This window comes from Emys orbicularis, chromosome 8 (genome assembly GCF_028017835.1).
Source record: "Emys orbicularis isolate rEmyOrb1 chromosome 8, rEmyOrb1.hap1, whole genome shotgun sequence".
NCBI classification, from domain to species: domain Eukaryota; kingdom Metazoa; phylum Chordata; order Testudines; family Emydidae; genus Emys; species Emys orbicularis.
The window spans coordinates 2,443,797-2,468,766 of record NC_088690.1 but is presented as its reverse complement, the minus strand read 5'-3'; the positions used below and the strand labels follow the sequence as shown (position 1 = coordinate 2,468,766).

General features: G+C 47.3%; 1 protein-coding gene across 2 annotated transcripts in view; it reads left to right on the top strand.

The window, feature by feature from the left end:
* The first annotated feature begins 2,744 nt into the window (after window positions 1-2,744).
* ERI3 (ERI1 exoribonuclease family member 3) overlaps window positions 2,745-24,970 on the top strand; it is a 227,623-nt gene continuing 205,397 nt past the window's right edge. For both annotated transcript variants that reach the window (XM_065409400.1, XM_065409401.1), the window contains exons 1-2: window positions 2,745-2,775; window positions 13,536-13,804. In XM_065409400.1, the coding sequence (XP_065265472.1) occupies window positions 13,553-13,804 (252 nt within the window). In that variant the 5' untranslated portion in view covers window positions 2,745-2,775; window positions 13,536-13,552. The remainder of the gene's footprint in view (window positions 2,776-13,535; window positions 13,805-24,970) is intronic.

The window sequence follows — 24,970 nt, the reverse complement described above, 5'->3', positions numbered from 1 at the left end:
CGGCCATGAAAAATACATCGCGGATCGTGAAATCTGGTCTCCCCCAGTTAAATCTGGTCTTTTGTGCGCTTTTACCCTATAATATACAGATTTCACGGGGGTGACCATCATTTCTCAAATTGGGGGTCCTGACCCAAAAGGGATTTTCAGGGGCATCACAAGGTTATTTTAGGGGGTCACAGTATTGCCAGCCTGACTTCAGTGCTGCCTTCCGAGCTGGGCGGCTGGCCAACAGCCACTGCTCTCCAGGCACCCAGCTCGGAAGGCAGCACCCCCCCAGCAGCAGCACAGAAGTCAGGGTGGCAATACCAGACCTATGCTGCTGCCTTCAGAGATGGGCAGCTGGAGTGTGGCGGCTGCTGACCGAGGGCCCAGCTCTGAAGGCAGCCGCGCAGAAGTAAGAGTGGCAATACCATACCATGCCATCCTTACTTCTGTGCTGCTGCTGGCGGCGTCACCGCCTTCAGTGCTGGGCTCCCAGCCAGCAACTGCCGCTCTCCGGCCGCCCAGCTCTGAAGGCAGTGACGCCGCCAGCAACAGTGCAGAAATAAGGGTAGCAGGATTGCAACCCCCCCTATAATATTCTTGTGACCCCCCCAAACTCCTTTTTGGGTCAGGATCCCTACAATTACAACATCGTGAAATTTCAGATTTAAATAACTAAAATCATGAAATTTATTATTTTAAAAATCTTATGACCATGAAATTGACTGTGAATTTGGTAGGGCCCTAATTATGGGCCTAAGTGACGGATAGGGTGGTCATGTCCCCAATGACTGAGGGAAGAGGGGAGGAGGGCAGCCTAAGGTTCATCTAAGCTTAGGTCAACAAATGCAGCTCTGATTGTTCAATATATATCCTTTATTAATATATATAATCACAGCTGTTGTCGTTGGTTCTAGCTGCACTCCAACAGCCTCCATGACTGAGTCTAATCAAGGTACTCAGAAGGGAATAGACAGCATCTTCAGCTAGTTTGAGAAAGAGTTGAATTGTAATATGAACGTAGCAGCAATGGTGCTCACACTACAGACGTAGTGAAAGGAGAGAATCCTGTTGAGAAGAGTCCGAAATCTCACAAACAGGCATCTGCACCTTTGAGATTTCTTAATCAAAGTGAATCACCTGGACAAAAGCCTCTCCAAAGCATGCTGCTGACCAGATCCGAGTGTGTGGTGTTGACGTGTGTGTGGATCCATCATTTGCTATAGTTTTGGTTAAAGATTGTACAGAAAAAAAGGGGGGAATATGTGATGGTTTGTGTGCTGTTTCTTTAAAATTGTGGCAGGAAGGGGCTTGGGCAGGTTCTAGGCAGAAAGAAGACCTGCCGTAAAGCAGAGGGGCAGACAGTAGCTTTAGGGACAATACTACTTTCCATAGTCTAATCCTAGGTTCCTTAATCCCCAAGGACCTGAGTCAACCCCCAGCCGCACTGCGGTGTTGCCAACTCTCACAATTTTAGGGCGAGTCTCGCCATATTTGGTCTTTTCCTCAAACCCCCACCTGCTGGAGGCCTGGGGCAGGAGGGAGATTTTGTGTAAGCGTCTAGCCCTCCTGGTGAGAGAAAGAAAAGTTTGAAAACCCTAAAGGCTCAAGAACCCGAAGGCAAAGAGAGAGAAACGGACCATATATTCAAAGTCTCATGGTGTCTGAACACGTGGGGTTGGCAACACCAATGCCCCCATACATGGTGCCAGTGACCCCCAAAACCGGGGCCCTGATTCCTGGCCATTGGCCCCACACCGCCCACGGGACCTGGCCCCACTGCCGCCCATGGCCGGGGCCCCGATTCCTGGCCATCGGCCCCACATCGCCCACGGGACCTGGCCCCACTGCCCCCCAGGGCCGGGACCCCGATTCCTGGCCATCGGCCCCACACCGCCCACGGGACCTGGCCCCACTGCCCCCCAGGGCCGGGACCCCGATTTCTGGCCATCGGCCCCACACCGCCCACGGGACCTGGCCCCACTGCCCCCCGGACCCCAATTCCTGGCCATCGGCCCCCCCCCGCCCACGGGACCTGGCACCACGGCCCCCCAGGACCCCGATTCCTGGCCATCGGCCCCACACCGCCCACGGGACCTGGCACCACGGCCCCCCAGGACCCCGATTCCTGGCCATCGGCCCCACACCGCCCACGGGACCTGGCCCCACTGCCCCCCAGGGCCGGGACCCCGATTTCTGGCCATCGGCCCCACACCGCCCACGGGACCTGGCCCCACTGCCCCCCGGACCCCAATTCCTGGCCATCGCCCCCCCCCACCCACGGGACCTGGCCCCACTGCCCCCCAGACCCCAATTCCTGGCCATCGGCCCCCCCCCGCCCACGGGACCTGGCACCACGGCCCCCCAGGACCCCGATTCCTGGCCATCGGCCCCACACCGCCCACGGGACCTGGCCCCACTGCCCCCCAGGGCCGGGACCCCGATTCCTGGCCATCAGCCCCACACCGCCCACGGGACCTGGCCCCCCAGCCCCGCGCCGCCGGCCCTCCCCGCCAGCGAGGCCTGGGCTGGGCCCCTGCGCCCCTCAGGGGAGGCGTCGAGCCTCGGTCCCCGCCCCGCCGCTGTCCCAGCCGCGCGCGCGCGCGCCCCGCCGGGGGCCGGGACTACAGGCCCCAGGATGCCGCGCGGCGGGCGCCCCGCTGCCAGCCGTCCGCGCGCCTGCGTCCGGGTCGGCGGGGAGGAAGCCCCGCCCCCGGCGGCGGAGCGGCCGCTCCGGTTGGCCGGCCGGGCTGCCGCTCAGAACGGGGTCGGGGGTCAGAGTGCGCGGAGGTGAGTCGCTGGCTTGGGGACTCGTGGTGCCGAGTGTGGGGGGAAGGGCTGGCGTTGCCCCCGCTGTAAACCCCCCGACTGCCCCCGGGGGAGGGGGGGCCGCGGGGGGCCGGGCCCGGCCGGGGGGCGGCGGCCGCCTGGGCCCCAAGGGCCGGCAGGCCTGGCCAGGGGGAGGGGGCTGCACTGGCGCGGGAGGGGCTGGGGGCCCAGGGGCCGGGGCCAGGCCGAGGCCGCTCCCCCGGGGCCTGGCGGGGACGGGGCTGGGACCCCCACGGCTGGGGCGGGGGCTGCCTGGGAGCGGGCTCAGAGCCAGGCCGGGGTGGGGCAGGCTGCAGTGGGCAGGGCTGGGCAGGGGCTTAGAGCCGGGCAGGGGGTGGGCGTGCCCCGCAGGGGGGGGCTGGGCCCGGGCAGCAGCGGGGGTGGGGGGTTAAGCAGGTTATGTGCAATAGGGAGCCGGGTGCCTGGGCGGCAGGAGGGATGGGAAGCGTTTGGGGGCTTCAGCGGGGGCAGGGTGTCAGGAGAGGTGGTGCTGGGCTGGCTGGGAAAGGAGGATGGAGTGGGGGTATCTCAGGCTGATAGGAAAGATGGGCAGCAAAGGACAGAGGAATCTGTAACCGTCACCCCAGAGGCAAGAGGGAGGGAAAAGCCAGGTCTCTCCCCTATGGCTCAGGCGAGCAGTGAGAAGCTAGCCTGCAGCCAAGAAGTAGTGTGCAGAACTGTATCAGAGGGGTAGCCGTGTTAGTCTGGATCTGTAAAAAGCGACAGAGAGTCCTGTGGCACCTTATAGATTAACAGACGTATTGGAGCATAAGCTTTCGTGGGTGAATACCCACTTCGTCAGATGCACTGGACATTCTAGCTGTGTGTTAAGTATTTCATCTCCCTATGTGGCCCCACTTCTAGTAAGGAAGGAAGGAAAGAAACTCTGAATCTGGTTAAGCATTGTGGCCCAGTGACTTTCACCGTGTTGCCATTCTGTGTTAAATTGGGTCTCCGCTCCCTGGGCAGTTGCTTGTTCCTCAGTAGAACTATTCGGAGTGTGGTTCTTGTGGTCACTCCCCAAAATTGTAGTCTGATTTTGATAAACTACTGTCAAGTTTTTGGGCAGCAGAAGTTGATTGCCCACTGAACTGAGTATTATGGGAAATGGACTTAAAAGGGGCAAGAAATATTAATAGGGATTTTGGAAATTCCTTTGGGGGGTTGGAGGTTCTGAAAGGGAATGAATGAGGGAGTCAATAGTTTGACTTTCATATATGAGATTACACTGATTGCACATCTTCTGAGTGTGAAAGAGCTTGAAACTCAGGAGTGAATTTGAGAGAGTTGAGAAATACAATGTGTGTGTACTTGTTGTGTGATCGGTCTCAGGAATTTCTCCTCCCTCCCTTTTCTTGCTACTGTAGTGCCACAGGTGTTTCTCTTAAACAGCATGAACAGACATTGTGCCTTTTTCCTGATGATCTGTCTGTTGTAAGCCTTATGCCTGGTAACTTTACGTGGCAATGGGGCATTATTAGGAAATAAATCCGATGTAGACTTGGGTTTCTCTTTAGTTCTTGGACTTCTGGTTTTAGAATTGGAGTGGATTGATGGCTTCAGTTTAGTCAGATCTGTGGTATTCTTTAGGCCACAGCACAAAGGGCTGGTCTGATTGGTTAAACTGCACCATATCTCAGCTCAGAAGAGATAAAGAAGGCTTTAATCAAATGCTTTGGGTTGTGGTATTTCTAAAAGGAGTTGGTCCTGTCAGACACTGTAAACTGCCCATTTTGAATGGTAACTTAAGGTACTTAATAGTTTTGGTGCTCTATGCAATACTGTGGAGTTTCATAGCACTTTCATTGTAAACTTGGCATATAAGATTTCACACCAAAAATGGTTTCTTCTTAAATAAACTATGTGTTAGAAATCCAAACGGTTACTCTTCAGGGTGGAGGTGGGTGGTGGAAGTGACTTCAGATGTACTTTTGTACCTTAAATTGTTAAATTTGGGATGGGTTCTCTGTAACTGAAATTTTGCAGGCTGTTAATTTATACTGTAGATGAAATGCTTCTATTGTTCTCGAGAGACCCTTTTCATGGCAGTTGCTTCTCTGAAGCATAGGTTGTTCTGCGTACAATAGCGTGTGTGCACGCGTTCATAAAAAAGCTTCATAAGTGCATGTAGCCAGACTTGATTCTGACCAAAAGTCAGAAGACTAAAACCGATTGCATTAAAAAGAAAATGCTAATTAGTTTGGACACTAAACAAAGAAGTCCCTGAATAAGTGTACACAGATTGAGATGACCTTTACTTCCATAGTTTTGAATGAAAGATATTTAGCTGGGACTTGATTCCTTTAGGAGGATTGCTAGAGCTGCTACAATGCCTATCTTGTTTTGGCTGTGTTACTTTTAGTAGGTATTGAATTTTTCCTTTGTTTAATCTAGGAAATAAAGTTTTGAAAGACATTTGGCATGTAAAGTTCTTGCACTTGCACTTCCTCTGTTTTGATCTAGTAATAACCTTTGTATGAACTGCACTGAACCTGTACAGCATACGGGAATGGTGATCCATGAACTAAATCGGAATGGGAATGGACACCATAAACTATATTCATACGAGGCCATTAAACAAATATACATATTTCCAAGCCTGCTCTTGGGTGAGAAGGACACATAGTTGCTGCAGGTGGTGGTACTGGAGAAGCTCAATAGAAGAGGCTTTCTGTTGGTTCTGAACCATTTCCCCAGCATAGTGCTGGGGGTGCTGTGATACTTGGGGGAGTGGGGTGCAGTTTTGTAGATGAGAGGTAAAACTGAGGTCTCGGACCATTTTAGTCACTAAATATTCTCTGAGACATTCTTTTTTAAACCTAAGAATAGAGTGGTTAATGATGTTGGCCAAATTCCAACTGGGTAATTGCATTGTGTCTCAGAATCTCTCCTGCATTTTCAATTGGATAACGATTCTTCACTTCCTGTCCTAAATTTCTTGGCAGTATAACTATGTACTGTTAGCGTTGCTGTTTTTACCCTAGAGGTGGCTGGATTTCATTGCCTGTGGAAACTCTCTGTGCAGTACCTCTATCCCTTGCCTGGGTTTTTTTCCAGGATTATTGTGAATTGGTGTGGTTTCACAAACTCTGGTTTACCTGCCTTCTTGAAATATCTTCCAGCCCTTATGACCTTCAGATTCTGCAGAATGCAAACTTTCTTTAAAAATGTCTAGACTTTATGATTGTATAGAGAACCACCCAAATGTGAAATAAATGGAAAATAATGCAGAATTGTCAACACCAAACTGTAGACAGCATTAAACAGTTGAGGTGTGAACCATCCTGTATGTCTCAGTTGAGTGTTAATTCTTGAGCCTGACAGTAACAGAGCCAGATTTTCAAATAATTTAGGTACACAACTGTGTACCTGATTTGCATCACAGCAATTGCGTGTGCAAATCAGGTAATCACATCTGCCAGGTACCATATAACCAAAGGGCAAAAAGACATAGTCCTAAAAGTGCCTAGTATTTTTACTTTCCACTGAATTAAGCTATGTGTAACAGCAACTCTGCTAACTCCATTGCTCTTAGGTGGGAGCTCAGCTGTGGATTGAGAGTTGCATGTGGCCTTAAATTATAAACCCAGCCCAAGGACCCCAATTAAAAATATAACTTGGCCCTTTCCACAGAACACACTGAGGTCATCTGATGAAGGCACTATACCAAGTACCAAATATATTCTTCCACTGTAGCTTTACAGTCTGTCTACTCATGCACTTCAGGTTTTTTTCCTCCCTCTACTTTCTCACTAAGGGGCAGTCCTGCTGTCCTTCTATGTGCAGAACTCGCGCAGATTTCAGCATGAGATCCATTTGTGTAGCCACTGCCGCTCTTGGGGAAAATTTAAAAATACAGTAAAATCTGTTTTAAGAGACCACTCAAGGAGCTGACAAAAGTTGGCTGCCTAGCAGAGTTGGCCTAATAAAGTTGGAGCAGAATTGTATCCTGTATCTTTGGGAAATACTTAGGGGACAGCCCTGAGATAAGTGGTCTGATGAGAGCTGCATCTTGATTAGGTTTCACTGCAATGTCAAGTAAGCTGTGATACCTGTTTCATTCCCAGCACACCGATTATCCATGCATTAGCCACAGGAAGTCCTCTTCTTCGGAATTTTGCTCCTCCTCCTCAGTCCCTGTGATCTCACAAGACATTGTGTCTGTGACATCACTATGGAAACAGTTCTGATGGTCTATGCAGTGGTTTGGCACGGCATATCTCTGAAGGAATGTGGGAGGAGCAGCGTGGTTAGATAGGAGAAAGCTTCCCTACTCATGGAATTCCTTCCCTGTTTTAATCATTCCTCTCCTTCACATCCCTCCTTAACTCACTTCGCTCAAAATGCCTACACATAGTGAGTCAACAATGGTATTTTCTTTCAATTGAACTATCAATATGTGCACATGCCTGAGTAACCACATGATCTCACTGGAATAACCCTCATCCTCTCCACTGTTATTCTCACTTGTGTCCCATCTAATTGTAGATTGTAAGGTTTTTGGGATGGGGGAAGGGCTAAGCACAGTCTTGAGGGTCTGTAAAGATAGATAGTTCAATACTCAAGTGTATTGGTGACAAGTAACGGATAGGAACACTACACAGACATTTCAGGGGAGTGCTTTGGGAAAGTTACATTGGAAGTTTCCCAGAATGTGGGTTTGCTACAAACAAACCCAACCAAAAACCAAAGGAATTAAACTAGGAAAATATATTGAATTAACGGTAAAAGGATACTGTCAGATGAATTGATTAAACCAGTTTACCTGGTTTTCTAACACCACTTTAAATCATTATAACTTTTAGAATACTATTTTAATGTGTTTTTATTTATTTACTCTTTTTTTTAATAAGTTTGAACAGTGCCGCTAGACTCACTAGTTTTTGTTTCTAGTCTTTAATTTTCTGGAACTCAGGCCATGCCAAAATGTTGCAATATTTGGGTTGCAAACACTGCAAGAAAAGACTTGGTATTTAAAAAAACATAAAGTTCACTTAAAAAAAAAAAAAGTCATGGACATGTAAGCCTCAATCTGATAGAAACCTCTGTACTAAATCTAAACGTGGGCCCATGTTTGGTCTGAAAGTGTCCCTTTAAATGCTGACTAAAGTGTGACCATTCTTGGGTTCTAAATCTGGGCTGCTGTTGCTGCCTTAAATCTAGGGTTTGCTTGCTCTTAGATCGTGTCTTCCCCCTTCTCCCAATTTGAGGCTATATTATCACTCCAGACTGTCAGCCTGAACAGTGAATGTGTCTGCTCTTGGGCGGAAAGCAGGCTGTTGAAATTATCTGATTGTCTCATTTTGCCCTTGTATGATTTTGATTTGTTTTAATTAGTAAAATTTAAATATTAGTATTATGCACAAAGAACCCGTAAAGCTAAGATTCATAGACTAATTTGTCTCTCTGTGCACAAATTAGTTACAGGCATGAATGCCATTCATCCTACAAACCACAAGGCGTACATACATATGCAATGCATTTATTTGTGGGATCAGGTCTCATACTTCTACTACCAGTGGAGAAAGTTGCTTAAAGTGCCCTGATCACGTCATCACTGGCACTGTTTGTTAGTTTCCCATCCCTCTAGCGCAGGGGTTCCCATACTGTGGTATGTGTACCCCTGGGGGTACAGGAGACATCTCTGGGGGATACACGGGAAAAATTGTGTAGTGGTGGATATTATTTATTAATTTTATTGCATTTTCATAATAGGCTACTCGGATGAAGCTTTGAAACTCGGTGAGAATTTGTTTTATAAAATACAGGAGTTAATTTACTTCAAGATGTACCACTGACGTACGGAGTCCTCACCTCCAATCACCGTACAGCGCGGGCTCAGTTGCCCAGCAACTGTCCAGTCTGAGTTCAGAACGTAGGGTTTTTTCCCAGTTGTATACGTCCCGCTATAACTCTGTCTGTACTTAACGGTGAAATATGTACAGATGGCTAAAGACAGGTAGTGTTAAAAAGAACACACACACTATCCGTGATGAGAAGGGTAGGTGTATGCGGGCAGCCGGTAGATCTGGAAGGGGGTATGCAATAAGAAATATTGGGAACCTCTGCTCAGGGGTTCTCACAACAAAATTTTTGGTGGCCTCAGAGTGTGGCCACCAACTCTTGCTGGTGACCGCTCTGGCAGTTTTTTCCTAAAATACTTTAGGAAAAACAAATAAATATGCACATGCACACGTCCAAATCATTGTAATTTATTTACGTAGGATTTTTTTTATTTTATAGACTCAATAATTAAAAAAAAAAAAGGTACAGTTGTCTCTCTTCTTTACTGGACCTAAGCAGAATAGAAACACAAATAAGGTGCTTTGCACATTCTTGTCTTTTTTGTTGTTTCTTTTTCTTTTTTGGTTGCTTTTTTTAGACTTGCTAGCAAGTAAGTCTGCTGCTGTGAAAAGTGATACTTGTATGTTAAGATCACTTTTCACAACCTCTCTGCTAGCTACTAAGTCTGCTGTGAAAAGTGATATTAACAAACATACAAATATCACTTTCACAGCAGACTTATTAAGCCCTGGATAGGGAGATGGTAGGGAGGCAGTGGGGGGCCAGAGGTCATGGGGGAAATGAATAGGGGGCCAGGAGAGGCAGTAGGGGCCAGCTGTGATGAGGGGGTAAACCCCGGGACCCCACTGCCCCAAGCATGACCCCACTGCCCCTGGGAAAGTGGGGAACTCACTGGCTGCCTAACTCCTCCAGCGTTTGTGTCTCTGCGGGAGGGGGTGGGGCGTAGGGCCCACTCCCAGCTGGTGGCCCCAGGGTAGGAGCCCCTGCTTCCCTCACCCCCAATCTCCACCCAGGAGACTGTGGCCGTGAGAAAAGCCCCTGGTGGCCGCATGCAAGAGTGCTGCTCTAGTGGATGCCTATGGTTCCCAATAAGCAGTTCCCGCCGATTCATTCATCTTGAGACCGGAAGTGAGAGAGGTGCCAGTGCAAGTTCTTCTCCGTACATTTAGTGAGGCCTCTGACAGCTAAGCCCGTACAGCTGGTGCTTGCCTGTCTTTTGGCTTTCCTTACTTTCTAGAGCTCAGCTGTGGTGCTTTGCCATCATTTGCATGGCACACTGATGAGGAAGAAACCTGACTGGCTTTGGTTTGCCCCATCCCATTCTGGAGACAGTCTGACCTGCAGTTATTCTAACTTCCAGCTTTTTGTAAGCAATAGTTACTGGTTACAGCAAATGAAGTGATGTGTGACATACAGTAATATACAGCCTATAAAACTCATGTTATCTCCCAGCTGTAGCCCCCTGCAGGTGGATATTTCCCATGTTATCGCGAGTTACCAATGTAAATGCTGTAACTTTTTCCTATGTCTGTGTACAATCTGTCAAAATACTTCATGAAGTCCAGCCATAGTTTACAGTCCCATTACAGTTAATATCTATCTATCTGTGTAAGGAATTGTAGCTGGACAATAGGAAGCATTAAACTGGTTGGATTGAGTGCCAGATGTGGCAGTCGACACTGTCTGAGATTATAATCTGTCCCTGTGTGCATAAAATACATTTATCACACTTCATTTGGGTTTGGAAATTGAATCATTCAACACGTGAATTGATCAGGGTAGTGTAGGGTTTGTATTTTCTTTTTAAAGCTGTGTTCTGACTGAGTATCTGCATTGCTGTGTGTTGGAATAAATATTGGATAATTAGTAATGTCTTGCATCTTCTGTAGTAGCCATAAATGCTTTACACAGCTTTTAATAAATAGCGTCTGCTCACCAGCTCCCTAATGCTCTGAGACACTCTGAACTCGCCGAGGAAGACGTTACAGTCTCTTCCCAAAATACCTGGAAGTCTAGCGTAGTGACTGGCTAATACTATAGTTAAGACTTCACTTGCCAAAAAAGCAGAGAGCAAAAGTTTGCTATTGGATTGTTCCTAGTCATGTGCTGGCTGTCAAGGGGATTAGCAAAATGTCCCCTCACATGCTTCTGTTCAGTGCTTAGCTGTATCTACACATTAATATACATTAGAGAAATACTGATCTTCCCCAATGTTACCTAGCCATATATATAATGTTATTGGATGTATTTGATTTAAGGGGCTATTGTCCGACTCCCTCCCTAACTTCAGTTGTATTTTTCCCTTTTCAGAGTAGGTAAAATCATAGAAGCATAGAAATGTAGGACAGGCAGGAAGGGCCTTCCAAGTCATGAAATCCAGCCCCCTGTGCTGAGCAAGACCAAGTAAACTTAGACCATCCCTGACAGGTGTCTGTCCAACCTGTTCTTAAAACCTTCCGTGATGGGGATTCCGCAGCCTCCCCAGGAAACTATTCCAGAGCTTAACTCCCCTGAGAGTTAGAAAGTTTTTCCTACTATCTGACCTAAATCTCCCTGGCTGCAGGTGAAGCTCATCACTTCTTGTCCTACCTGCAGTGGACATGGAGAACAATTGGTCACTGTCCTCTTTATAACAGCCCTTAGCCTATTTGAAGACTGTGATCAGGTCCCCCCTCAGTTTTCTTTTCTAAAGACCAGTCTTTACCACAACAAATTATTAGCGGCTTTATTCCAAGGTGTTTTATCTGCTCTGGTAGACCTTCAGAGCCACAGTTGTCAGCTTTGAAGCTCTTAAGCATCAATATCTGTTATCCTGGATAGGTTAGATGTGTATGGAAGTGATTTCTACTTGGCTGTAATTAATTTATTAATGGCAATAAAAGTACGAGATGGAGAAGTGATAGGTCTTGCTGAACACCTTTAGGATAAATACAATGTGAGGCTTGCAGTGCAGCTCTTTATTATGGTTTTATAACTGAGGTTTTTAGTTTTCCCGGCGACTCTTGCTTGCAATGCTGCTTTAATAAAATATACAGCCCTCAAAATGCTAAAGCCGGGAGGTACAACCAGTTTATGCCACGAAAGTCAGACTGCAGGAAGTGACTCTGTATTAAACCTCTTCAGTCTCTGATTTCCACCTGTGGTATGCATGTGTGTTTCTTTAACACAAAATCCTTCTAAGGGAAGGTTACAAAATGTGTATTTACCTAATGCACATGACCTGCTCAGCTGCAATTATCTCCTAATCTGGTCTTTCTGAGTTTCTCTGGGTCTCTCAGGTAAATACAGCTTTAGCTGTTCTTCAAGGCATATTACCTCATTAAGTGTGTATTTTGGCACGTGCATTATTTACCTGATAGACTAACAGATACAAAGGAGCAGTTGCTGTCTGTGCAAATAACCACGGTGTTGTTCGTGAATGATCGTCCTCTGGTTTCTTTGAGGCAGTTTTTATTTTGTCGTGTAAATCTGGCTACTCTTCATATTCACCAAGGGGTGCTTCCTGCCCTCCGTGCAGGTGCCGGAGGCATTGTGTGCACACCCAGGGGAGTCTGCGCTTAGTTCCGCTGCACTAAGAAACTAAACAAAAGCAAGACGTGTATCCCTGCTTGCATGGAAGGAAGGAAGTCTGTACCGCTCCCAGCTCCCAGCGTCTAGACACCTGCTGTCCTGTGTCTTCTATCCATTCTAGCTTGTGAGCTCCTTGGAAGCATGGAGTGCGCTGCCCTGTATGTGCTGTGCACACTGAGAACTGTATGCTCAGTACAGCGGTGGTACAGGCAGTGACACCAGTAGCTGTCCCACCACTGTCTTGGCCCTGCCTGGAAGGACCAGCCGTCTGTAGGGGCTGAGCTGAGTTCAGTCTCCATGCTTGGTCGCTGACCTAGGGGCTAGATGTGGTGGGTTTTTGAGCAATTGAGATCCAGCTCCTATGAACTGGATTTCAAATAAATCACTGAAAGGCCAGGTAGCCAATACTGACCTGGGCTGGCTTTGAACTGGCATCCTAGAGTTGAAAGACTTACCCGTCCCTGACCCATGCATTCCTGGAGAACAGCATTTATTTTAAAAGAAATCATTTGAAACTTCTTCCTCCCTCCTCCCCCATCAAAAAACCCAGATGCCAGAGGGTCACATTATGGATGAGTGATCTGTAAAACTACCACAAAGTTTTTAAGTCATAAGCGTATAAATAAAAAATAAAAGAGTGGGTGGGATTTTTATAGGGGAGAGGGAGGAATGAATTAAACTTAATCAGTTTGGATTTTCACTCCTCCCTCCCCCACCCTGAAAAAAACCTGGTGAGCAAGAGATTGTGTGTGGCACCTGAGCCCTGTTGAGAGGAACCAGGCTGAATGGCCTGTGGAAGCATGTTATCAAGAGGCTGACATAGGGGGTGAGAGGGGAGAAAAGCTGACTAACGCGTGGGGAGTGGAAGGGTCTGGCTTGGCTCTAGTTGTGGGGCTTGGGGCCAAGCAGATGGCATCTGCACTTGTCTCATTGTGCCTGACTCCTATTATGTGCAACTTCTGTTACCAGTGTACATGTATCAAGAGACTAAGGGTCTTTCCACAGACTTCAGTGAGCTTCGCATCAGACCCCTGAGTCCCTACGCAATCTATATAGTGTTCTGTAGCATGTGGATGCCTGATCTGGCCCCTGGAGCAGTGACTGTGGTGTCTCTGCCTCTTAATGCAGAGCTGTTCACAAAGGTTAATTTCTAGGTTGCTAGTGGGTCTAGACGCTGTCTAGTGTATTTGCAATAGGTCACGGTATTACCTGGGTTTTTTGGTGGAACCTTTCATCAAAAGGCCACGAGAGCGTCTGTTACAAAATGGCTAGGTTGAGGAGATGGCAATAGAAGTGAGATGTGTGCGCATTAGTAACACAAGCCCCTTTCTCTTTCTAAGTTTCAGATGCCTCTGGATGTTGAATGGTAGCACTCTTCCATACTGGAGCAGCAAAGATTCCTCCAAGCTTACTTCCAAGGGTGAGACAAGCTCTGTGCTCCCACCGCCTACTTTGCTTTCTCCAGAGGTGCGGCTCCACCGTAAACAGGAAACTGGCGTCCCACGGCTTTGGCGCGTCCATGGCAGCAATGTCATCCTTCCCTCCACAGAGATATCACTACTTTTTAGTGTTGGATTTTGAGGCCACTTGTGACAAACCACAAATTCATCCTCAGGTAAATATCCAGCCCCATTTATTCTTCCTTTGCAAACTGCTGCCTCCACCCTTCACATCCCCACCAACAGCTCTGAGGTTTACCCCATGCCCTCCCAGTTCTATGCACGCTTCCTCAGCAGCTGTTATCGGCCCAACTGGTTTCTGATGAGCAACATGAGCCATTCCTGCCCCTTAAAATGGCCGTCAGCAGCACTGCCAACCTATCAGTCCAGAGGGGGTGAAACCAGAGACCTTGGCCTCCGTCAAGACAGCGTTGAAAAGACGTTTGTTGTCTGAGAAACTTTACCTGTCTTAGGCCTTAAATGCTTCTCAGCTCTCTGGCTTGGGGATGGATTGAGCTGGTATCAGCTGGGAACGCTGTATTATTGGCACACTCCAGACCGCCTCATCCGTTTCTGCAGGAAAAACATGTTTCTAGCCTATAAAGTTGTGAATGAAGCAGTCTGGATGTGAATGTATGCAGGGCTGCTTGTTGGAGTCTGCAGGTCTTTAGTCATAATAGCTTTGAAAGGTGTGAACTTTCCCAGGCTTATCTTATCTGGGTGTTTAACTCTGAAGTCTAACGATAATCAAATAATTAAAATAGAAACCTCCAGCTACTCTGGGATTTTGGGTGCATCTTGAGAGTGCTACTTTCAGCTTCTCACCCCTGAAACTAACACCAGATATAGACCTCTCCACATGTCTTCTGCAAAAGGTTGTTTCCTTGACAGTGGAATGCAAAATGAATTAATAACTATATTTTCAATAGGGATATCAATCGATTAAAAAATTAATTGTGTGATTAATCGCACTGTTAAAGAATAATAGAATACCATTTATTTAAATATTTTTGGATGTTTTCTACATTTTCAAATATATTGATTTCAATTACCACGCAGAGTACAGTGCTCACTTTATATTATTATCTTTTATGACAAATATTTGCACAGTAAAAAACAAAAGAAATAGTATTTTTCAATTCACCTAATACAAGTACTGTAGTGCAATCTCTTTATCATGAAAGTTGAACTTACAAATGTAGAATTATGTACAAAAAAATAACTGCATTCAAAAATAAAACAATGTAAATCTTTAGAGCCTACAAGTCCACTCAGTCCTACTTCTTGTTCAGCCAATCGCTCAGACAAACAAGTTTGTTTACATTTGCAGGAGATAATGCTGCCCGCTTCTTGTTCACAAGGTCACCTGAAAGTGAGAACAGATGTTTGCATGACACTATTGTAGCCGACGTCTCAAGATAGTTACGTGCCAGATACAGTTAAAGATTCATATGTTTATGAATTTATGGTTTATGGTTTATGCTTCAACCATCCTTCCAGACGACATGCGTCCATGCTGATGGCGGCTTCTGCTCGATAACAATCCAAAGCAGTGCAGACTGACACATATTCATTTTCATCATCTGAGTCAGATGCCAGCGACAGAAGGTTGATTTTCTTTTTTGGTGGTTCAGTTCTGTAGTTTCCGCATCAGAGTGTTGCTCTTTTAAGGCTTCTGAAAGCAAGCTCCACACCTCGTCTCTCAGATTTTGGAAGGCACTTCAGATTCTTAAACCTTGGGTCGAGTGCTGTAGCTATCTTTAGAAATCTCACATTGGTACCTTCTTTGTGTTTTGTCAAATCTGCAGTGTTCTTACAACAAACAACATGTGCTTCATTTTAAACCTGCTGCCTATTAATTTAATTCAGTTACCCCTGGTTCTTGTGTTATGTGAAGGGGTAAATAACACTTCCTTATTCACTTTCTCCACGCCTCGGGGACAGCACTATTCACCTTTCCAATGTGAAAACTGACCATTTATTCCTGCCCTTTGTTTCCTGTCTTTTAACTAGTTACTGATCCATGAGAGAACCTTTCCTCTTATCCCATGACACTTAAGAGCCTTTGGTGAGGGACTTTGTCAAAGGTTTTCTGAAAGTCCAAATACACTGGATAACCCTTGTCCACATGTTTGTTGATCCTCTCAAAGAATTCTAATAAATTGATGAGGCATGATTTCCCTTTATAGAAGCCATGTTGACTTCCCCCCCACAAATCGTGTTCATTTATGTTTCTGATAATTCTGTTCTTTACTATAGTTTCATCCAATTTGGCTGGTACTGAAGTTAGGCTTACCGGCCTGTAATTGTCAGGATCACTTCCGGAGACTTTTTAAAAAATTGGTGTCACATTAGCTATCCTCCAGTCATCTGGTACAGAGGCTGATTGAAGTGATAGGTTACATACCACAGTTAGTAGTTCTGCAATTTCATATTTGAGTTCCTTCAGAACTCTTAGCTGATTACCATCTGGTCCTGGCGACTTATTACTATTTTACTTTATCAATTTGTTCCAAAACCACCTCTCTTGACACCTCAATCTGAGACTGTTCCTCAGAGTTGACACCTAAAATGAATGGCTTGGGTGTGAGACTCTCCCTCACATCCTCTGCAGTGAAGACTGATGCAAAGAATTTATTTAGCTTCTCCGAAATGTCCGTATCTTACTTGAGTGCTCCTTTAGCATCTCAATTGTTCAGTGGCCCCACTGACTGTTTGGCAGGCTTCCTGCTTCTGATGTACTTAAAACATTTTTTTTTGCTGTTAGTTTTTGAGTCTTTTGCTACTTGCTCTTCAAGTTCTTTTTTGGCCTGCCTAATTATACTTTTACATTGGACTTGCCAGAGTTTATCAATGTGGGTCTTGGATTTCCGTTTTTATTGAGTAGTTTTAGTCACGCAGATGTTACCCAGGGCGGTAATGAACAGCCAGAATCATAGTGTCTCAAAATAGTCACAAGATTTGGTTCCTGTAAACTACAGCTACACTAGGAATTTGACCAGTCGCTGGCATTGGCTGTTAGCAGTGGGTGTCTGATGATATGCTAATGGCTTTGTCTCATTTGTACGAAAAGTTAAACAGTTTTCAACTCCGGGTCAGGGCGTCTCAGTACTGAGAACTGTTGTAAGAAACCAGTTCTTTAGTTAATACAGACCTACCTTAACCTGGATCTTTACTTAGAATTAGACTTTTAAAGAGGGGTTTGCAGGTCTGGATTGAGCATTCATAGCATCTCCCCATGCAGTGTCTTGCTCTGGGCAGGGCTGTTGGTTCCTCATGTCTGTGAAAACAATTCACCTGAAAATTAAAGGAAAATTGCCTCTTGTGGTATTGTGTCTTCCTGAGGCAATGCTGTGGCTTTGCATCTACTTCTGCTGGGAAAGCCTTCACCTCTGTCCAAGTGAGATGTCAGGATATTTCTTGCATGCCCAGCTTCGGGTGCACAGACCTGTCAAAACTGTAAATTGGTTCTACCTTGTCCTTTTTGATATGGGTTTGGTCTGTGCACATTTTGATGCAAAACCATGAGGCATGTGGAGCTGGTTTACAGCTGGCAGTAAAATGGAGCATGAGTGGAATATGATTACTACTGTTTTAAGGAGCTTTGTCCCCAAGTCCTTGCCGTGAAAGTAATGGTTTGGACCAGTGCAGATCTGCTATATATTTTGTTGGTGAGATGGAACCTTTAAGGTGGGGATGTTCTTTGATTTTGTTTTTTAATTATCTGTGTTCAATGCCTGCCTGCATCATGCCATGTCTGGCCAGGGCTGACAGTACCTCTCTTCTGCAAAAACAAATTAGCCTGAAAACTAAAGAAATGATGCTTACTATGGTTCTTACTGCACTGGAATCAGCACAGCTGATAAGGCTTAGAGAAAGTGTCCTCAGAAAAGCAACCATGTAAAAATGGGACCTTCCCATTCACTGTATCTGAGTCATCTGTTTACTGACATACATGTTTTTTGCTACTGTTAGTTCTCTGGGCTCTTCAGTGCTATCGGTGAGCACGCTGACTTTATGCTGCCTTAGCCAGCATTGTCCCTGGAAATACCTAAGTTCCAGTTACGGAATCTTTTACTGGTAGCGATGTAAGATGCAGAGGTTTGGTCTGAGCACAGGATTTGGAGCCAGGAACAGCCAAGTCCTAATCTTACGTCTGCCACTGGTTCCTTCTATGACCTGGAGCAGCTCATTTAACTTCTCTGCCTCAGTTTCATCATGGTAAGATAAGATAATGGGGTGTTGTCAGGAGAGCACTTTGAAGATGAAGATGCTGCATACATGCTAAGTCGGGGTGGGCAAACTTTTTGGCCCGAGGGCCACATCTGGGTATGGAAATTGTATGGCGGGCCGTGAATGCTCACGAAATTGGGGGTTGGGGTGTGGGAGGGGGTGAGGGCTCCGTCTGGGGGTACAGGCTCTGGGGTGGGGCTGGGGATGAGGGGTTGGGGGTGCAGGAGGGTGCTCTGGGCTGGGACCGAGGGGTTCGGAGAGGGGATCAGGGCTGGGTCAGGGGGTTGGGTCAGGGGTGCAGGCTTCGGGAGGCGTTTACCTCAAGCAGCTCCCGGAAGCAGCGGCATGTCCCCCATAAGGCTCCTACGTGGAGGCGTGTCCAGGTGGCTCTGCGTGCTGCCCCGTCCACAGGCGCCACCCCCGCAGCTCCCATTGGCCGCAGTTCCTGGCCAATGGGAGCTGCGGGGGCGGTGCTTGGGGTGGGGGCAGCATGCTGAGCCCCCTGGCTGCCCCTACATGTAGAAGGTGGAGCGGGGACATGCTGCTGCTTCCAGGAGCCACATGGAGTTGGGCAAGCCCCCGACCCCGCTCCCCAGCAGGAGCTCGAGGGCCAGATTTAAACGTCTGGAGGGCCGGATGCGGCCCCCGGGCCGTAGTTTGCCCACCCCTGTGCTAAGTGGTGTTCAGCTTCCAGTTTTGTAGTGGCAGCAGCTAGCCAAGTCCATTTTTTTGGCATGTGAACTAAGCCTAGAATTCTCTCACATAGTAAACATGCGACCCCACAATATCACTTTACTTTTCTCAGTAACTACCCTTTGCACTGCTCTGACTCCTCACAGTAAACTTGAAGGAGAGATCGTAACTATGCTCAGGTGCGTTGATACAGCATCTGCAGAGCTAGCTGGATTCACCCATGGGAAGTGCTCTGCTGTGACCAGTGCATGCTTAACTTTTTTTTATCCCTAACTGAGTTCTTCACATCCCTTGTGGAGCCCTGAAGATCCCCCATTTTGACCCCTTTTCACACTTCACAAGTCTCCTCTTGGGGTCTTATGTCCCGGCCACCGTCCTTTTGTTTAAGGACAATGGGATTGCCTTAGGGCACCAACAGCATTGCTCCTTAGCTGGCCAGAGGGATTGAGTGACGGGATACGTGGCGGCTGCCCCGTAACTCCCACGCCTGTGCCAGATGCTGTGGTTCTTTAACATTCCCAGCTTGGGGAGCCGGAGAGAGGTGGTAGATGTTTTACACGGTAATAGAGCCCTGCAGCAAACCAGCCCATCTTTTGTCAGATCAGTGTAAACTCCCTGAGCATGGGATGGCTCCTCATAGATGCACACCTGAATACTGAAGGTGAACCTATACGTGTGCAAGGAAGAACATACCTGTTTATGGATTCTGTTGGTCTAGTCATGGGTGAGCAGAGCAGCCCAGGGACAACAGAGTGTGTTGGTTATAATTTCACATGCCCCATTGCCAACTCCGAGATTTGACAGCAAGGTGAGGAAGTCTGAGAGGAGAAAAAGTGCATAGCGTGTCTCCTAACACTTGAAACACCGAGGGGTTAGCAAGGTGGGATTCTGAGGGCTGGGAACAGGAGTGCCCTCAAATCCTTTTAAAACTAAACTTGTGTCGTTACGGCTTGATCCAGTGGTCAGTCCCATTAGTAGCTGTGTGAGATGCCGACCAGGTTCAAACCCGCATTGCCCATCATCCTGATTCGATTAATATAGTGAGTGTGCGTGCACAGATTGGTAAGCATGCTGTGCTCCTTGCCGTCAATATCAGCCTTCCACTTTCTTCCACTCCCAGCCTCTTTCCTCACTACCATTCCCTCAGGAGAAGGTCTGAGAGAAAGATAGGCCTTGCATAATGCTGTGAAGGTCAACGGGCTCTGTCCGTTCAGCAGAGAAGCTACTTCCAGAGCCAGTGGGCCCCTTACTGCCAACACCCAGCCCTGCTTCAAGCAGAACTAGAGATTGGCCATAGATATGTGGCCCTGCTCATCTCAGTTGTTGGGATGGTGCATCGGGAGCTGGGCAAGTCTTGTGCTAGCCAGGCCAAAATCTCGTCAGGCTTTATAGGTCAGATGCATCACCTTGAATTGCACACTGGAAGCCAGCGGAGACTACCAAGAATACTGTTGGTATAATGTGCTCCCTGCTGCTGGGCCCAGGGGCTAGGCAGGCAGTTGAGTGTCACACTAGCAGTAGCTTCCAGGTGCTTTTCAAGAGGCGCTCCAAGCAGACTGTATTGCAATAGTCCTATCTGGAGGCCAGAAGGGAATACAGTAGATTATCAACAAGGCCAGCATCAGAGGGAATGGTCACTGTCCTAGCCAAATGCAGACAGGCAGGGCCAGATTAATCTTTTGTGGGCCCCTTTCTGCCTTGAGGCCCTACCTCCCACTCTGCCCTGCGCCCCCACATGGACTCTTCTCTCCGAGACCCTGCCGCATGTGGGAGGAGGGGGTGGAGAGGAGTGAATGGCGGGTGGAGCTTCAGGGGAAGAGACCGGGCAGCGGGTGGGACCTTTGGGGGGGGTGGGGGTGGGGCTGCTTCTGAGTGTGAGCCTGGTTCCACTGTGAACACGGGACTGCAGACAGGGAGAAGTTCCGCTGGCGACCTCCTCTGCCTAGGACTCCCTGGGCCAGCGGCAGGTCTCTTTTAGCCCAGTTTTCATAGGGCCGTTGGACTTGACTGCGTTGTAAATCCTCTGACAAAACCCACATTAAGGTTGATTTTTAATTGCTCAAAAGTAAAGAAATTCAGACTTGTTTCCCATGGTGACCTTAACTCTGCTCCCTCGTGCATAATCATTACAATGGGAGTAGTACATGAGTACTTATCTATATGCCGCTCAGGTTACACTTGTAGTTTAAATAAATAGTTCTGAATTCAGCTTATTCCTATGGTGTTACCGGAGGAATGCTATTAAAGATGCATGTGCTAAAATGATTCAGTGGGTTTTGCTTTGTTGCTAAAGTTATGCTAAGAGCGTATAAACTGCAGAAACACACCGTGCTACAGACGTACTCTAAAATAACCGAAAAGGTGCAGTTCCTTTGTACCATGTTTTCCCATATAGCATGTGTCCCTGTTGCAATGCTGTGGGAACCTTATCGTATGCAGTTCGTGCAGTCTTATAGTTGAGATCTTAATGTGACCAATTGCATATAATCTCCCTCCTTTAAAAGAGGAAAACTAAAAAACAGAAAATAAATCGGTAGAGATGGGAGACGTGCAACCAGAATTTCAGAACAAGTTCTTTAGGGTATGAAATAACAGCTGCAGTCTGGCGCAGAAAAGACGTGTTCTCCCTGGCAGTTGTTTTACCTTGGGGGGCCTCCCCCATTCTAGTAGTAAGAGAGCACGTCTTGCTGTGACCCATGTGATCTGACATGGCTGCAGGCTACAGAATTAACTGTCTTTATTTAAAGCCCTTGGAGCTAGATAACATGAGCGGGAATCAAACCCAGGTCTCCTGCAGAGCTCAACCGCTAAACCACCAGGCAGGACTTCTGATGTATGAAAATATTCAAAGCAACTTCATCTTTAAAAAATATAAACCACCATTATTATAGCAACAAACCTAGAATACTAGGTACTCAGGTGGTGACCCGTAGGGTACTGATTGAGAACTAAGCAGGTCTGGACCAATCCGTTATTGGCAGACCAATAAGATCATCTGCTTTAAAGCAGTCATAGTGCTCCTTTGCTTAGCAGCTCACTGAGACCAATGACTAATGGCAACTCTATGCTACAAAATTGAGTTCACCTAAGTTATATTGACGTACAGCCACTGCAGTAATTACATCGCTTTTGCATGTCCACACTGAAAGGCAGCTACAGTCAACGTAAGCAACTCGGTCTCTATGCTGACGCTGCGTCGACCTGACTGCATCGACCTACGTGCTATGCCTCTCACAGAGGGGGAGTTAATAAGTCGGTATGGTGAGTGAGTTACATCGGTGGGAACGACATTAGTGTCGACGCTTACAGAGTTAGGTCAATGTAAGCTGCCTTGTGTCAACCTAACTCTGTAATGTATCCCAGGGTGCACTAGTGCCCCTACACTATTTGAGCACTGTGCCATTAGCTGTGCAATCATTAACCATGGAGCAAGTAACCAATTGCATAGTTAAATAGGGCGGTTGTTGCAGAAGAAGGTAGTTGAGCAGCACTCACCATGGGGGGGAGAGGGGAAGGGAGATCCAGATCCGCTCCAAGTAAAACCCCCTCTGACCGCACACCCTTAGTTGTCACCTACCACCCCATATTGGAACACATGTGGGGTATCAAACAACTACAATCCATACTCGATGGGGACCCCATCTTGAAATAAATCTTTCCTGAACCCCTTCTTCTGGCCTTCAAACAACCCACCGACCTCTTCAAGCTCATCATCAGAAGCAAGCTATCACCTGTGGGTGAACATTTTTCACAAGCAGTCACTCTATATCTGACCTCTCAGTCCTCATCCTCAAAGGAAATCTGCACAACGCTTTCAAAAGACAAACCTGGGAGCTTAAATTCATAACGTTGCTAGACACTAAAAATCATGGTCTCAATAAAGACACTGGATTTATGGTTTATTACAACAAACTGTAACCCACTAACCCCCCTTTCTGTCCTGTGATTATAGGGGTGTTAACGGGCCACTTCTCCTTGAATGGTCCCTTACAATATGTGCTAACTACTTATGCTAAACTATCTGTTGGATCTTGTATTTAGCTCTGACCCTCTCAGTACCTTTCCGGACCTGAAGAAGAGCTCTCTGTGTAGCTCGAAAGCTGGTCTCTCTCCCGAACAGAAGTTGGTCCAGTAAAAGATATCCCCTCCCCCGCCTTGTGCAGCTGAACACGTTTGCAGCCTGAGGTTAAGGGAACAAGCACCGTAGTTTAGTGCACTTATGATATTGTGGTAGCACCTTGAAACTCCAGTCGTTCCTAGCCCCATTGTGCAGTGTGCGGTACAAACGCTGCCTGTAAATATTCATAGTGGAGATATTTCAAAGCCATATTTGTAAGATTTGAGTCATCCGTGCTTGCTGAGGACATCTTGTGTCCTTTCCAAGTATGATGCTTTAAAGCCAAACAATATTTTTAAGTTACCTGAGCTCAGAAGAGCATCTGAACTATCACGAAGGCTTTGTCTACATTAGCACTTTTGTCGGTAAAACTTTTGTCGGTCAGGGTGTGAAAAAAACCATTCCCCCGACCGACATGTTTTACCAATGAAAGCGCTGGTGTGGACAGCCCGATGTCAGCAGGAGATGCTCTCCCGCCGACATAGTTTCCGCCGCTCGTTGGGGGTGGTTTAATTATGCCGACGGGAGAGCTCTCTCCTGTTGGCGTAGAGCGGCTACATGGGAGACCTTACAGCAGTACAGCTGTGCCACTGTGAGATCTGTCGTGCAGACATCGCCTAAAGCCTGCAGATTGATCCCAGAAGGGAAGGACACGTCTGACTCAAAAGTAACTGAGTGGCTGTTCTTCAGAAAATGAGATCTGGGACTGAGCCCAAGCGGGAAAAACAAAAGTTCAGAGAGTAAAAAGGCATCAAGAACTTTCCAAGAAAGCATCTAACTTCATGGTCACTTTTCTGCCCACCCCACTGAAATCCTTTTGGGCTGTAGGCAGCCAGGGGACAGTGGTTTGGATACGGAATTGGAGCCAGGAGTTCTTGAGTTCTAACTCTGGCTCTAACACAGACCCCTGTGTGACCGTAGGCTAGTCAGTAAGCTTTCTATGCCTCAGTTTCGCCAGCTGCAAAATAGGATTGTTATCTCACTTGTTCATTTGTGGGGTCCCCGAGAGGGGCTGGGTAGGGTCTCCGTTTTCCTCTTTTCCTTGTTCTGGTCATAGGGTATATGATCTCTAATTTGGATGAAGGGAGTGGGATTTAGTGCTGTTAAGGTCTCATTGCTAATCAGTGGCTAATCCCCCAGGGAGTGAGGAATAGCCAGCCTTTTAGTAATGAGATTTTTGTGCTTGTCCCCTCTCTCCTATTTCTTAGGCTGGCTTGCCAGCCATCATTATGTTATCTATTAGACTTTGGTTTGTTGGCAGAGTTATTCTGATTCTGTTGTTAGGCCCTGTCTATAAAATCAAATCAAAAATCCACTGCAGCCTACTGTTAGCTGGCATGGCTATAACGCCCCGGTACACACACAAACACGACCTTCGCACCCACCCCGTGTGTTTTACCAGCACTGGTAATGTCGATCATTTGCGCTGCTTAGTGTCAACTGGGAAGGGAAACGTTTCTGGACCTTAATACAAGAAAGTCTGAGTTTGTTTCAGGCTGCAGAGGGGAGAGCCTGTTGTGAATGACTGATTTTTTTAAATTTTTTGGTAAGGCAACAAGAAGGTAAAAATGTGGGGCCTCTCAGCATTCAGGGTAAATGTCACTTGCACCCCCTGCGTCAGGCATGAGGGAGTGCTTGTTAAAGAAATGGCCAACCTCATAGAGAAGGTGTCTTCTGCCGAACAGTGCCAACTCTGGTGCATTAGGGTTTTTAGTACGTTGATTTTGACAGTGGCTGATGGGAGGAAAAGGCATGGCTCGAAGAGCCTGAGGCCTGGTCTACACTGGGGGGAGAGGGGAGGATCGATCTAAGTTACGCAACTTCAGCTACGTGAATAGCGTAGCTGCAGTCGACGTACTTAGTTCTATTCACCGCGGTGTCTTCACTGCAGTAAGTCGACGGCTGACGCTCTCCCGTCAACTCCGCCTGCACCTCTCGCTCTGGTGGAGTACCGGAGTCAACGGGAGAGCGCTCGGTGGTCGATTTATCCCGTCTAGTCTAGACGCGATAAATCGACCCCCGCTAGATTGATCGCTGCCCGTCGATCCAGCGGGTAGTGTAGAGAAGCCCTAAGAGTCTGCCTGAGATCAGAGAAGGAGAACAGCTCCTACAGCCAGCATTTGCCATCTTATTTCGTAGCTTGAAAAAGGCTTCAGTGTGGGTTGTCGTCCTTTGCGATAAAAAGGTAATGTCTGGAAGCGCAAGGATCGGCTTAGCCCAGCTTACCCTGCCCCCCAGGGTAATACATGCTGTGGCTTCCAGTCTGGTCTGAGCTGCAAATCTTCATCATGACATCAAG